This window comes from Oryctolagus cuniculus, chromosome 12, assembly GCF_964237555.1.
Source record: "Oryctolagus cuniculus chromosome 12, mOryCun1.1, whole genome shotgun sequence".
NCBI lineage: Eukaryota > Metazoa > Chordata > Mammalia > Lagomorpha > Leporidae > Oryctolagus > Oryctolagus cuniculus.
Genome location: NC_091443.1, coordinates 25,702,479 through 25,717,274, shown reverse-complemented (window position 1 = coordinate 25,717,274; position 14,796 = coordinate 25,702,479). Strand labels below are relative to the sequence as shown.

General features: G+C 40.7%; 1 protein-coding gene across 4 annotated transcripts in view; it reads right to left on the bottom strand.

Moving 5' to 3' along the window:
* The window catches only part of MAP4K5 (mitogen-activated protein kinase kinase kinase kinase 5), a 119,061-nt gene that overhangs the window by 13,445 nt on the left and 90,820 nt on the right, over positions 1–14,796 (bottom strand). For all 4 annotated transcript variants that reach the window (XM_051822833.2, XM_051822832.2, XM_051822834.2 and 1 more), the window contains 6 exons: positions 12,434–12,513; positions 12,087–12,147; positions 9,859–9,973; positions 8,731–8,789; positions 5,797–5,900; positions 5,227–5,404 (listed from right to left, as the gene is read on the bottom strand). In XM_051822833.2, the coding sequence (XP_051678793.1) occupies positions 5,227–5,404; positions 5,797–5,900; positions 8,731–8,789; positions 9,859–9,973; positions 12,087–12,147; positions 12,434–12,513 (597 nt within the window). The remainder of the gene's footprint in view (positions 1–5,226; positions 5,405–5,796; positions 5,901–8,730; positions 8,790–9,858; positions 9,974–12,086; positions 12,148–12,433; positions 12,514–14,796) is intronic.

Sequence of the window (14,796 nt, the reverse complement as noted above, 5' to 3'; positions counted from 1 at the left end):
AAAATATTATTTCCAAAAAAAGTATTTAAGTCCTAACATGGCCAATAGAACTAAAAAAGAAAAAAACTATTTCATTTAATTCATACCTCAACTAGTGCTAGAAAAGTGGGCTATGAGAACAAAATGAAGCAAAGGGTAAATACGGGCAGGCAACTAAGATGCATGCTAAATACAATGGCTGGATTTTGCTCTGCATTTTGCAGTCCCTGGGAGACACAAACATCATCATTTCGGTGGATCACAGCATAACTGAAATGCACAAAACCCAGTGATTCAAAAAATCACAAAGACTAGTCAGACTCTGATCAGAGGAATTTTCCTGGGGTTGGTGTGTGCTTATAGTAGGAGGCTCTTAATACAGAGGAGATGAGTCACATAACGAACAATCTTGTCAACAACATCTTTGCAGGATGCAACTCTCTCACTTAAATGGTATTCATAGGGCCACTTATAACATATTTTTGGTAAATGACTTTATTTTAAGCACTCAGATTCCTCCTGTGGTCCAGCTGAATCTGAGAACAGATTTTAGATTATGCAGAGAAGTACTTTTAACTATACCCTTTTGGGACCTACGGATCTGCTTCCTTGAAAACTGCACACACACAGAGCTTCGACACAGTATTCTAGGGTGTCTGTGGCCCTTCCAAACTTGATACGTAGTGAAGAATCCTGATGTTCAGTTCCAATAAATGGTCTCTTGGGCAATGCTCCTAAAAACAGTTTCTCTCAGATAATCTATGTCCATGCATTCATTCACCACACAAAGCCATATGTAAGTGCCTCACCCTTGGAGGGGGGGATACTGCTAAGACTACAGGGGCTGTAGAACAGGAGCTCATTTTAATACTGTAGTTGTTGCCAGCTGAAGGCATAGCCTTTTTATTTATTTATTTATTTATTTGACAGGCAGAGTGGACAGTGAGAGAGAGAGAGACAGAGAGAAAGGTCTTCCTTTGCCCTTGGTTTTCCCTCCAATGGCCGCCGCGGCCGGCTCACCGCGCTGATCTGAAGCCAGGAGCCAGGTGCTTCTGGTCTCCCATGGGGTGCAGGGCCCAAGTACTTGGGCCATCCTCCACTGCACTCCCTGGCCACAGCAAAGAGCTGGCCTGGAAGAGGGGCAACCAGGACAGAATCCAGCACCCCGACTGGGACTAGAACCCGATGTGCCGGCGCTGCAAGGCGGAGGATTAGCCTAGTGAGCCGCAGCGCCGGCAGGCATAGCCTCTTAGTTGAACAAGGAACATGGCTGGAAGTTGGGTTAACAGAAAATGGAGAGGCGAGGGCTGGAGGAGAAGGGCTTCCACACCTCTGCTTGAGAGGGAGTTGAACGGTTACCCTCAGGCAGAATGCTGGCTCTCCTCAAGAAGCAATTTTGGATCTGCCTTAATGTTAGCCTGAACAATGTTACAAGAGGGTAAAATTGTATACTTTAGCCATTAAAAAAAAAAAAAAAAGATAAACAAAACCCTCAAACAAAACGCAAAAAACCCAAAGCTGGCCTGCCTAGCCTAATACTTACCAAGAACAATGTGGTTACACATACACGGGGCTAGTCCAGGCAGAAGCCAGGAGCCAAGAACTCCACCTGGGTCTTTCATGTGGGTGGCAGAGGCCTAAGTACTTGGGCCATCATCTGCTGCCTTCCCAGGAACATTAACAGGAAGCTGGATCACAAGTGGAGCAGCAGGAACTCTATCTAACGAGCAGTCTGATATGGGATGCAGGCATCACAAGCCTTGGCTTAACCCACTGGGCACAATGCTGTTCTCGATCTTGGTTTTTAAATAAGCTGATTCATAATCCTTTTGAGTAGCAGTCACCTACAGGGAAATATCTCCTCTTTTTTTTTTTTTTTAAGATTTATTTTATTTGAGAGAGAGTTATACACAGAGAGAGGTAGAGACAGAGAGAAAGGTCTTCCTTCCGTTGGTTCACTCCCCAAATGGCTGCAACAGCCGGAGCTACGCCGATCTGAAACCAGGACCCAGGAGCTTCTTCTGGGTCTCACGCGGGTACAGGGGCCCAACGCCTTGGGCCATCTTCTACTGCCTTCCCAGGCCATAACAGAGAGCTGAATGGGAAGTGGAGCAGCTGGGACTAGAAGCGGAGCCCATATGGGACGTTGGCGCCACAGGCGGAGGATTAACCCACTGCTCCACAGTGCCGGCCCCGAAATATCTCCTCTTACTAAGGTGCTTACTTCTCAGGACGATTAAGCACCTTTCTGTTACTTATAGCAGAAGTAGGGCATTCAACTCAACCCAAAGCACTAACCAATTAATTAATTAAAAGGGAAGGTTGGGGTGTGTCGCTCCCCCTCTTCATGGAGGAGCGACACTAAGCCCTGCCTAGGCTTCATATCCGAGTCACGGCACCATTATGTCGCTCCCCTCTTCGCGGAGGAACGACACAGGACCCTGCGCTGTTCTTTTGTCTGCTCGGCCCTCCCCGGGTTTGCTGCTGGTTCTTCCCGGGTTGGCTGCCGTCCCTTCCACCTCCGTGGAAGGGCAGTTCCCCCTGCCACTTTCCCCACTTCCGCGGGGGAGCGGCACACCGCCGGCCGGCTCTCTCGGGGGCTGCTCAGGTGTTCCTTCAGATAGATGTTCCTGGTGCATGTTGTCTCTCTCCTCCTTTATAGTCCTCTTCCACCAATCCCAACTCTGCTACCCACACGCCGAGTACGCTGCTCTCCTGCAATCAGGAGCAGGTCCTGCTGTTTATTGGTTGAACTGGAGGCAGCTGTGTAGAAGCTGTTTCCTCCTCTCCCAGCGCCATATTGTGGGAGAGCAGATGTATAGAATAAGTCTTAATTCCAGTAACTTAGTCTAGTCCGAGTTGCTCCCCACAGGGGTGTGAGTGAGAGGGCACAGAAAACGCTCCCATTTTACCTTACTGGAAATTATGACTTGGTTCACAGACAGGGGGCTTAAAGTCCAGTGCATGCTGAAGCTAGCTTGGACAGGACTGTTAGATTTTCAGGAATTCTGTGTACCATATGATAACAAGTTGGTAGTTTGCAACTAGTACTACAGGAGCATTTATATCACAGAAAGAGGCAGCCATGACAAAGGGCTGCTTCCCAAGACCCTGTTGTTAAACACTGTGAGAGGGCCCGGCGCTTTGGCACAGCAGGTTAACACCATGGCCTGAAGTGCCGGCATCCCATGTGGGCACTGGTTCTAGTCCTGGCTGTTCCACTTCCCATCCAGCTCTCTGCTATGGCCTGGGAAAGCCGTAGAAGATGGCCCAAGTCCTTGGGCCCCTGCACCCATGTGGGAGACCCGGAGGAAGCTCCTGGCTTTGCGGATCGGCGCAGTTCCAGCCGTTGCAGCCATCTAGGGAATGAACCAGCGGATGGAAGACCTCTCTGTCTCTACCTCTCTCTGTAACTCTTTCAAATAAGTAAAATAAATCTTTAAATAAAAACATTTATGAGGATACCACTATTTCATATTGATTCTTGTTCTCCAAGTGACATTAGTGCAGGTTTTGTATTAGCTTCAATAGCTAGAATGTACAATACGTTCTTATAATTCAGTCTATATGTGATCAAAAGCCAAAGAAAACACTGAGGAAGGAATCTCAAAGCTGGAATACTTAGAACAGATTTCTTCACAAGGTGGTAAAGATCCTAACAGTGATCAGTAAGGGAACAGCCATCACTAAAGCTTTCTTGTCTTCGCATGTTAAAATAAAATGGCCTCTCTGTGTAACTCTGACTTTCAAATAAGTAAATAAATCTCTAAAAAAATAAATAAAATGGCCTAATAAATCTGAGATTACCAATGACAAAGAATGTCTTAGCACAACCAACTGGAAATGACAAAATGAGGAGCCTCTCTCATTTCACATATTTTACAGGTCTAAAAAGATAAATCCTTGATTGATTTGTTCCAATTGTAAAGTCTGAGAATAAACTTCCCAACCTTTTCAGTCTTCACTGAGACATGTGGTACAAATCCTAGGCTTCCAATGATCCTTAGAAAGTATGAGACATCTAAATGGAAAAGCTTGCAGGCCATACCTGGCAAGTTTCTATTCAAATCTGAAAAGCACATTCAATGATTTTAAGAAATAAGGGGAAAAAAAAAAGATAGGAAAAAGCAGGATAGGGAAAAGGAAACTCTTGTTGCTTGAGAAAGCATTAAAATTTGAAGAGTATCTTTCAAATTTAACTATTAGGGCTGGTGCTGTGGCACAGCAGATAAAGCTGCCACCTGCAGTGCTGGCATCCCATATGGACGGTGGTTCTAATCCTGGCTGCTCCACTTCCCATTCAGTTCTCTGCTATGGCCTGGGAAAGCAGTGGAAGACGGTCCAAGTCCTTGGGCCCCTGTACCCATGTGGGAGATCTGGAAGAAGCTCATGGTTACTGGCTTCAGATCAGCACAGCTCTGGCTATTGTGGCCATCTGGGGAGTCAACCAGAGCATGGAAGACCTCTCTTTCTCTCTCTCTGCCTCTGCCTTGCCGTAACTCTTTCAAATAAAATAAACCTTAAAAAAAAAAAAAAATAAAGATAGCTGGCGCCACGGCTCAATAGGCTAATCCTCCACCTAGCGGCGCCGGCACACCGGGTTCTAGTCCCGGTCGGGGCGCCGGATTCTGTCCCGGTTGCCCCTCTTCCAGGCCAGCTCTCTGCTGTGGCCATGGAGTGCAGTGGAGGATGGCCCAAGTGCTTGGGCCCTGCACCCCATGGGAGACCAGGAAAAGCACCTGGCTCCTGCCATTGGATCAGCACGGTGCGCTGGCCGCGGTGCGCCGGCCGCGGCAGCCATTGGAGGGTGAACCAACGGCAAAGGAAGACCTTTCTCTCTGTCTATCTCACTATCTACTCTGTAAAAAAAAAAAAAAAAAAAAAAAATTAAAGATAAAGAAAATGTAACTATTTAGCAAGTCCAAAGATTAACTGGTAACAACTAAGACCTTTGAATATCAGGACATTTTCCTTGGTAAAATAATTTCTATCCAACTGCCTCTGGCAAACTGAGATCATAAAACATGTGAAGGTATTTGAAAAAGTCTGTGAAAAAATGCAATTAGAAGAAAAGACACACTTTCCATGAAAAATCTGAAGACCTGCCATATGTCCATGATCCCCAGGGCTTACTTGGAAAACTATGTTCAGAATATTTATTTAAAAGAGCCTATACTAGTTGAACCTATGTATTTTTTTTTCTCTTGCAAAAGCGTCAATACTCTAACATAAGAGAAAAACACTTACCTGTGCCGATTTCTGTAAACCATGAAGATGTAGAATTCAAATTGATTGTCTCAAACTGAACTACCTGATTTGATTCGGTGCCCTTGCTAATAGCTACACAGACCATAGGATATTCTTGTTCTGGGATGACCAGCATTTCAAAAACGTTCAAAGGACTTGGCAAAGGAAAATCAAAGTGCTGCAAAAAATAAAAAACAGAACTGTAATTCAGAAATAGCCTCCCAAGTCACACAATTGCTGAAAGAAGTCAGAAGAAAAGCTTCCCTCTCCTTGACTTATCTAATTCTGTAAAGGACTACCTCTATGATGAGCATAAGGAAGAATGTTCTACAGAAAAGTGTTTTGTAGAATTGGCCACGTTCATCTTTATGGCTGTAATGGTTTTGGAAATTGATGAAAAAATATAAGTTAAAGAGGGAAACTCAATAACACAAAATCCCCAAGTCAAATACATAAACAATGACAGATATGCTCACTCTCTGTAGACAGTAATAAAGGGGTCTTGTTTATGACTCAAGCTAAGATTACTAGTATTTTCTAAAGAATGTAAATAAACAAAGTAACACATACCTTTATCAACATGAATTTCTGCATTGGCTCATACCACTGAAGTAGAACAATTCCAGACTGTAACGCTCCACAGAGGTATTTATGTCCCGTGTATGGATTTCTGACTGGAAACAAGCAAAAAATCAAGACATACTCAGAACACAAGTATCTTTGTATTTGGTTAGTTTAACTAAAAGCAACAAATGAACGATGCTCGCCTCAAGTTTAACTTAGCTCTTATTATAAAGGAGGGACAGACAGGAATAAAAAACAATGAAATGTGATCTGATATCAAAACCAAAATACAGAAGAAGAAACTACTGAAAGTGATTAGTTAACTGTTAAAGAAAAAGTCCTGATTCTGTTAACTAGAAGACAAGAACAGGCAAGAAAGACTTTGTTATTCTTTTCCTTTTCACTTACTTAAAATTTTAAATTACATATATTTATTTCTAAATATCTTTACTATGCCACATTCTCTCTCTCTTAAGATTATTTATTTTACAGGCAGAATGACACACAGAGAGAGACAGAGAGACAGGGAACAATATCTTCTATTCACTGGTTCACTCCCCAAAAGGCCAAAACAGCCAAGACTAGGCCCGGTGGAAGCTGGGAGGCTAGAATTCCATCCGGGTCTCCCACATGGGTGGCAAGGGCTCAAGTACTTGGGCCATCCTTCCCTGCTTTCCCACGCACACTGGCAGGGAGCTGGATCAGAAGTGGAGAAGCTGGGACTTGGCTGGGTGTTCTAATATGAAAGGCTGGGGTTGCAGGAAGCAGCTTAAACAGCTGCATCAGAACGCAGGCCCCTGTCAGAACAATACAGTAAGACTGAAACACTTCAACTAGTACCCAGGAAGACTATTAGAAAGCTCATGGAAAAATGGATTTCAAAATTTTATTTTGCTGCAAAAATATTTTGAAAACCATACAAAACTGTTTATAATATGCATTTTCCATAGACTTTTTGAAGACACCACATGCAATGTTAAAAACCTGTTTTGTAAGTAACCTGACTAAAAGGACAAATTGTCCAAGAAAGTCTAGGCAATTGAAATGCTTGATTTCATTTCCCATATAAGATGTCTAAGCCAAGATGAAAATAATTAACTCATCTGTATGTATGTATTCACCTTGATAGAACTTCCCTGGCTCAAATTTACGAAAAATCTTACTGGTATTTCTTTCTCCCCAGTTTGACCCCTATTGATAAAAACAGACTGATGGCAAAAGCAACTGCTTCCATTCAGTTCTGCAGTATTATTTATGAGTTTAAATCTTAGACTGTAAGCTTCCAGATCTTTTTGAGTCATTGATCTTGGAAATGTATGAACCAATATGGACATGATTCTCCCCAGAAAAATGGTGACAAAACGTGCTTATACATGTAGTTTGTGTCTAAATGTTTTTATTCCAGAGCATACCGACTACTCTGGGTAACTATTTTTTTTCAGGGCCAGGTACCGTTCTCCCTGAGCCTTTACAGCAGCCCTGGAAGGTGGATGCTTCTGTTATCATTGCCATGTTTTCACACAAGGAAACTGACACACATAGTAAGAAACTTCCCCAACACAGCCAGTGACTGTGACACCCCCACTCTCTAGGACTGTGTTCAGGGCTGTCATCTGCCAAAAGCACTCAGCAGAGTCCTGGTGGATGGACACAAGACCGGGACCCCGGATCAGACGATGGGGTCTTGGTGGGATGGAGGGCACAGTGGGTTGGAGCGCAGTGAACCTGAAGCTGGGCTCTGAGTCCGGGCAGCCACCAGCGGGGCCACTGCTGCCCAGAGGCAGACATGGACAGGCTCACACCGGGCCTGGCATCATCCCCACTGTGCCATTTCTGGCCTCACCTCCTCCGCCTCCTCCCATTACTCTGGGTAACTATTAATTCTTCTGTTCTTTGATCAGACAAAGGAATAAACAGGAAGTTAGGAGCCCAAGATCTGAAGTCACTGGACGTGGATGTGTTTCTTACTAGTGACAGTGAAGATCAAGTGTCCTGAAGTTGTTTAAGAAGTTTAATAAGATAATTACGTAGCATACAATTTAATCTTGCCCTTGAAGAGTTTTCTGTCTTCCCATTTCTGGGAAACAGAATCCTTAAGCCTTTGGAATGTTGGGATTGACAGGAGTCTCTCTGTGGACTTCAGGTCACCGGCTAGTCTGACAACTTGTACGACTTCGGGTGGGGTCTTTAGGTCACACAGGACTAGCTTTCTTCTGGAGGGGCTGCATCCTGAGATCAGCCATGGGGACGATCAATCACGCACTTCCGATGGAGTCCCAGTAAGAACTCTGCACAGCTTCCTTGCTGGACAACACGCATGTGTTCTGCCAGGCACTTCCATTATTTCCCAGGGCAGTCAAAGTGCCACCTGTAGCACTTTTTCTGGACCCTGCCTCCTCTTCTTCCCTTGGCTGATTCTAACTTGCATCTTTTCCCTGGTAATAAGCCCATGTAACCATGAGCATAACTCCTCTCAGTGAGTTCTCTGAGTCCTTCGAGAAAAATTTTCAATTAAGGGTAGTTTTGGGAAACCTCCCCACCCTCAAGGTTGCAATGCTATCAGAGGGAAGTGGAGGTCTTATGTGGACTCTTCTAACTTGAAAGTTGGCTAAACTCCTGTAAGCAATGTTCCTGAGTAATTGGTAGATGCTGGGTGTTAAATGAAAGCCAGGATATTAACAGAGATATAAACTCAGAGACCATGGTTTAAAAACTCCAGAACACTATGCTCTGAGAAAACAGTAAGGCCATTAGTTCCAAGCATTTCTATGCCACATCTCTACATTCTTGTGCTTCGATGACACTTTAACTCTTTACCAAAAAGATTCAACAAAAAGAAAAACCTACCCTGTTTCCTATTTGATTCTATGAAACTCTTCAGATAATTTTAAAAATGCCTTAAGATCTAACTACCCAGTTACAGAAATAGCACTTACTCACCTATGCAACATTTGTGGCAGCCTTTTGTATCAGGAATCTTTGTTGTTAAAGCGAACTTTCTGAAAACATAAGACAGTAACAATGTATCTACTGCAGTGGTTAGAGTGACTTATTTATTTAAACATTTTATTTATTTATTGCGAGGCAGAGAGAAACAGAAAGACAATGAAAATGTGAGCTCTCATCTGCTGGTTCAATCCCAAATATTTGCAACAGCTTCAGATGCTGTGAGTAGGGGACACAATCCAGGTCTCCCACATGGGGAGCAGCAACCCAGCTTTATGAGTCATTATCACTGCTCCCAGGGTGTTAGCAAGAAGCCCGAGTTAGGAGTAGAGGTTTTTTTTTTTTTTTTTTTTTTTTAAAGATTTATTTATTTGAAAGTCAAAGATACGGAAAAAAGAGGGGGAGGTAGAGAGAGAGAGAGAGACAGAGAGAGAGGAAGGGCTTCCATCTGCTGGTTCACTCCCTAAATGGCTGCAATGGCCCAGGCTGAAGCCAGAAACCTGGAGCTTCTTCTGGGTCTCCCAAGTGAGTGTATGGGCCCAAGCACTTGGGCTATCTTATCTCCTGCTGCTTTCCTAGCATATTAGCGGGGAGATGGATCAGAAGTAGAGGAGCCAGGTCTTAAACTGGCACCCGTATGGGATGTCAGTATCACACGTGGAGGCTTAACCTACTATGCCACAACACTGGCCTAAGGAGTGGAGCTTTTATTAAATCCATTACTTCAGTATGTGACATGGGGTATCTTAACATCCAGGCTAATGCCCACCACACACACACACACACAATTATTTACTGGCAAACAGTGATTTATCAAACAGCTGTATCTGAAACAGATATAAAGAATTAAAACAAAACAAAAACACAACACAACACCTTCTTTGGACTCTATGACTCCACCCAACCTGATTTAGTAAAACTGAGGTAGGGCCTGAGAATGTGTATTATAAAAATGCCTCCACAGGTGACTCTCATGGACACTCAGGTGGTACATTCTAGATGGCATGTAGTTGAGTCTAAAGTACCTTTGAAAATTAAGACAAAGGAATTTTTTTTAAACTGGTTGTTTTCAAAATAAACACTAATTCCTGTCACTCTCAGTAGTACCAGAATGATCTGTACCTTGGCAGTATGCGGTCTGGAAACCTGTGAGTCTGAATATGGGCAGCTAATCCTGGTTTCTTGGCTTGTTCAAACAGAGCTATAAGATTATGAGAGTAGAGCTGAAAGGTTTTTCCTGTAAAAGAGAAATGTTATTTTTATTAGAATTATTTACAGAGTAGAAACACAATTTTTAAGTTAAAGAAAATGCAATTACCTTCTAAAATGAGGATCCAGTAATGTTCCAAAAGCCAAGCAATATAGAAAAACACACATAAAATCTCAGTTAATACTATTTTGAAAAATAATAATAGGTAAAATAATTTTTTAAAGCAAACAGATTTCTGTTTTGAAATACACAAATCAGGTGTATTCTAATAGGTGATTTGTGCAGAATACATATACCTCAATGATGCCTGCATAGTAAAAGAAACTGGTAAACCCTGTTATATAAAACCTTACTGTATGGACTGACGTAGAGCAATGCCCATGTGATTATTTCAGTATAACACAGGAAACTGTGATTTAAAGTGACTGTGAATGAAGTCTCAGATAAACCAGATTTAAAAACTAACAAAAGTAAAGCAAACCAATATTATAAGCCACAATACAGGATAACAAGGGTACATCTCGACAGAATCAGAAATGTAGCTGTGTTAAGCAGGGTGTGATATGGTAAATACCTTAATTCATTACGCATGGTATGGTAATACTGCAATACAAAATATTTCTATCCTTTTAGTATTAGAAAATATACTTATCAGCAACTAAATTCTCCAAATTCTCTCAGACTAGGAGCACTCCACTTAACACAACATTGCCTCTCCTCTTTCCACTTCCCGTATGTATACAGTTAGCTACTTAGGTAGCTGGACAGCTAAACGTATATGTACATGCATGTGAATGTTTTCTGCTATTGAGCTCTGCTGCATATCTATTTTCAGTTTCATGAGTCATTGTAAGTAGGCCATGGAAAGAATTAACCTACAGGCTTACTTTCCCCCTGCTTTCTCATAGTAATTTTACAAATACATAAAGTGTAGCTGATGTAACTTTTTTTATTTCCAAAGACAAAGATAATTAGGAATAAAAATAGCAAGATAATTCAAGAAAGATAACTGTATATGCCTATACTTCAGAACTATTAATGCAAAAGAATTGAGTTTAAGCTTATTTTTTGTGATGTTATTTTTAATTTACTTTATAGTCACAGGTTTAATACTCCACTAAATAAAGAGGTCAGCAAGTAAAAAGTAGAAAAGACCACTCTTCAGCAGATAAGTGCTGTGCACAATAATCAAATTCTAAGATGGCAATTTCACTGATACACATTACATTTTTTGGTACTGTTTATATTACTACCACAAATCAGAGAAAACATGTAATATTTTTCTTACTGGGTCTGGGACCCCAGCTTTTTAGAAGCCATTTATACATAGTGAAATAATATGTCCTTTATAAATGCCATCATTAGCTGAAATACAGATTCCTGAAGAATCTCTATTAGAAAAAATAATTAACTATCAGCAATCCTATGGGTATTCACTTAAGTGCAAAATGTAAACAAATATGTTTTTTGGTAGGTAAAAATTTTTTAAAAAGAGCGAAATAACACACACTCAGCCATTTAACCTACAACAACCAAAAAGAAAGGAAAAGAAGATCACAAAAAGCAAACTTAGACTTGCTTTGAAGACTGTAAAGTATTATACAAGACGGTGAACACGTGGTGCAGAAAAACATGAATTCCCCCAACAAACATCGCTGGGAGACCTCACACTTGACTAGGCATTTTGGGTATCACCTCATTTCATCCTCACAATGGCCTCATGAGACTGCTACAGTTACCCCATCATCCTCATCTGACAATTAAGGAAACTGAGGCCCAGAGAGGATGAGCGACTTGCTTGAGGTCAGAGAAAGGACGCACTGCCACTCTTTGCTTCTTTCCCTTAAGGACTGTCAATCCCCCATGGAGGTGGATGGTGACCGTGACAGTGGAGAGCACCCGGGTGACAGTCATTGCCTTATCCCTCAGGTGCTGTGGTGCTGGGTGGGTCTAAGAAGTGCTAATGTAACTAAAGACGAATCCCTTCTCAAAGTTTACTCCCATTCTAAGAGGGTCCTAGTTACTACACTAGATCAGAGAGACTTACATTTACAATAGTGAATACTAAAATTACATTTCTCAGGTTTACTAAATTTACATTTCTTTGCCTATGGTTTATTCTTCATCATTACATACATACCTGATAATGACATTAAAGTATTATTGATAACATATAGCCAGGTACACTTCCGTGGAAATAACTGAAAAAAAAAATCATTAAACTCTTTAATGTCAATTCTCTTATGTCTTAACCTCCAAATTCCAGCATTCTGAAATAGTATAAACAGTATATTTTGTATTTAAGGACATTATCGATATTTTCAAGAAAAAAAAAGACCTTTCAAGACAAACGTGAAGAATAAAATTTCATTTCTTTAAATACTTCAATCATAAAAATTAAATTGGAGTGCAACATACTGATTTTAAATTAAGATTCTACTTTTATTCTGTATGTCCAAATTAAATTGAGTTAGAATTCTAAATTACCTGTTCCATAGTTGCCTCATGCAGCTCATTGAGATTCAATGTGTAAATGCCATCTTCGGTTCCAAAAATAATGTACTGATCTGAAACAGTTGATAAATTACCAGAATTTGTTACCGTTGTCTGAAAACATTCTCTAAAATAGTAGCTTTGTGTTGTAACAGCGTTAAGACTTGGTCAGCTAGCCATCCATCCAAAATAAAAATATTTTCTAAAAGCATGCCGTTTTCTTCACCTCTTTTCTCCAATTTCTGCCTTATCTTTTAAAATTAGATATATTATAGGTTAGATGAACTCACTCAGACTTTATCTTACCATTATCATTCTCCCTTCAACATAATTTTCATATTTTCTATTGTACTAATCAATGTTTGCAACACACCTACCTCAAGTAATCTTTTAAACAAGGAAAATGTGACTTAAAGACAAATTATAAATCATGACACACTGGAAACAATGAGTACATTTAGTGCCCACATCTTGGTTTCTAAATACTATTTTCCACTAAAAAGAACCAGGGCTTCTCAGAGAAAACCAAGATTCCTATTCTGAGGCAAGGAAAGTATAAGATGAACAAAGAAAGCTTACTGTGCTAGAAAGGAAGAAAGGTACTCAGGAAATGAGAATGTTCCATACAAAAGAACATAGGATATCCCAAAGACTCTGGGACAATTTAAGTGTGAAAATAAATTAAAAGTGATTAGATGATATCTCACTGAATGAAATAAGAATTTGTAAGTTCAAACTGATAGAAATATATGTTAATACACAATACAGAGGCCGGTGCCGCGGCTCACTTGGCTAATCCTCCGCCTGCGGCACCAGCACCCCGGGTTCTAGTCCCGGTTGCTCCTCTTCCAGGCCAGCTCTCTGCTGTGGCCCAGGAAGGCAGTGGAGGATGGCCCAAGTACTTGGGTCCTGCACCCGCATGGGAGACCAGGAGGAAGCCTCTGGCTCCTGGCTTCAGATGGGCGCAGTGTGCCGGCCGTAGTGGCCATTTGGGGGGTGAACCAATAGAAGGAAGACCTTTCTCTCTGTCTCTCTCTCACTAACTCTGCCTGTCAAAATAAATAAATAAATAAATAAATAAAAACAAATAAACAATACAGAAAGGAAATTGCTGATGGAATGCCAATGGATACTAAAAGCAGTGAGTCAAAGTTTCATGAGCAAGAGCCAGTGGAAGCCTCAATGCAGCACAACGCTAATTCCTTAATAAATAGAAAAGAAAAAATTGTAACTTGATGGTGGAAAAACTTGGTATGTATCAGTTTAACCAACTGATCAACATTAACATCTTTAGTATTTGGACAAGCTGATGTCATGAATACTGAATGAGGCACTGGGAACAGCACTATAATATTTGTGTTATTCCTCCAAAAATGTAAACCTGATCTAAGCATGAAGATTCATCAGACAAATCCAAATTAAGGGACATTTTACAAAATAAGTGGAGATCAGGAGAGACAAGGACAGGTTTAGTAATTGTTTGAAATGAAAGACAGTTAAAAGAGATAAAGCAGTTTAATGCAACAACAGGTGATCTTGAATTGAATACTGGACTAGTGGCATAAAAACAGAGATATAATGAATGTTATTGGGATGATAAAATTTAAAGAAGGACTTTGGGTTAAAAAACAGTATTATATCAATGATAAATTTCTCAATCTTTATGACTGTACTGAGGATACATAAGAGATGATTCTTATTCCTAGAAAATACATACTGAAGAATAAAGAATAGAAGAGCATAATGTCTCCAATTTATTTTCAAGTATTCAAGAAAAAATGACTATATAGATGGAAAATGGGCAAACATGGGGTAAAATAGAAACAACTGGTAATTCTGAGTATACAGCAGTTTCTTGTAATTTTTTAAACCTTTTTGTAAGTCTGAAATTATATCAAATAAAAAGATACAAATCAAAAAAATTTTTCTTAGTATTAAATTTTTTTTGTTATATTTCTGTAATGGTGGCCTTCAAAGCAAAGCATTATATGACCTGTGTTTATCACTGTGTTGAAGGAGATAAACATTTCCTAAACTGCTCTGCTGCTTAAACTCTGTTTGCCAATTAGCAGACTCAGGCAGGCTCTTTCCATCAACAAGGCAAGTACAAACAGCAATGACATTGTGAAAGGACAACACTGAGAGTCACATGATAATGACACGGTTGGAATTCAAACCTAGACCTACTTAATTCCAAATATTTGCCTGCATGTATTATGCTTTTTTTAAAAGCCTAAATTAAAAAAGTCATTGACATCATTCAGACATATAGAAAAAGTAATAAATACAAAGAACTCCTGTATATCCTTAGTACAGATTCTACCAATGTGTGAAATGTGTCTGCTTTTGCTCATTCC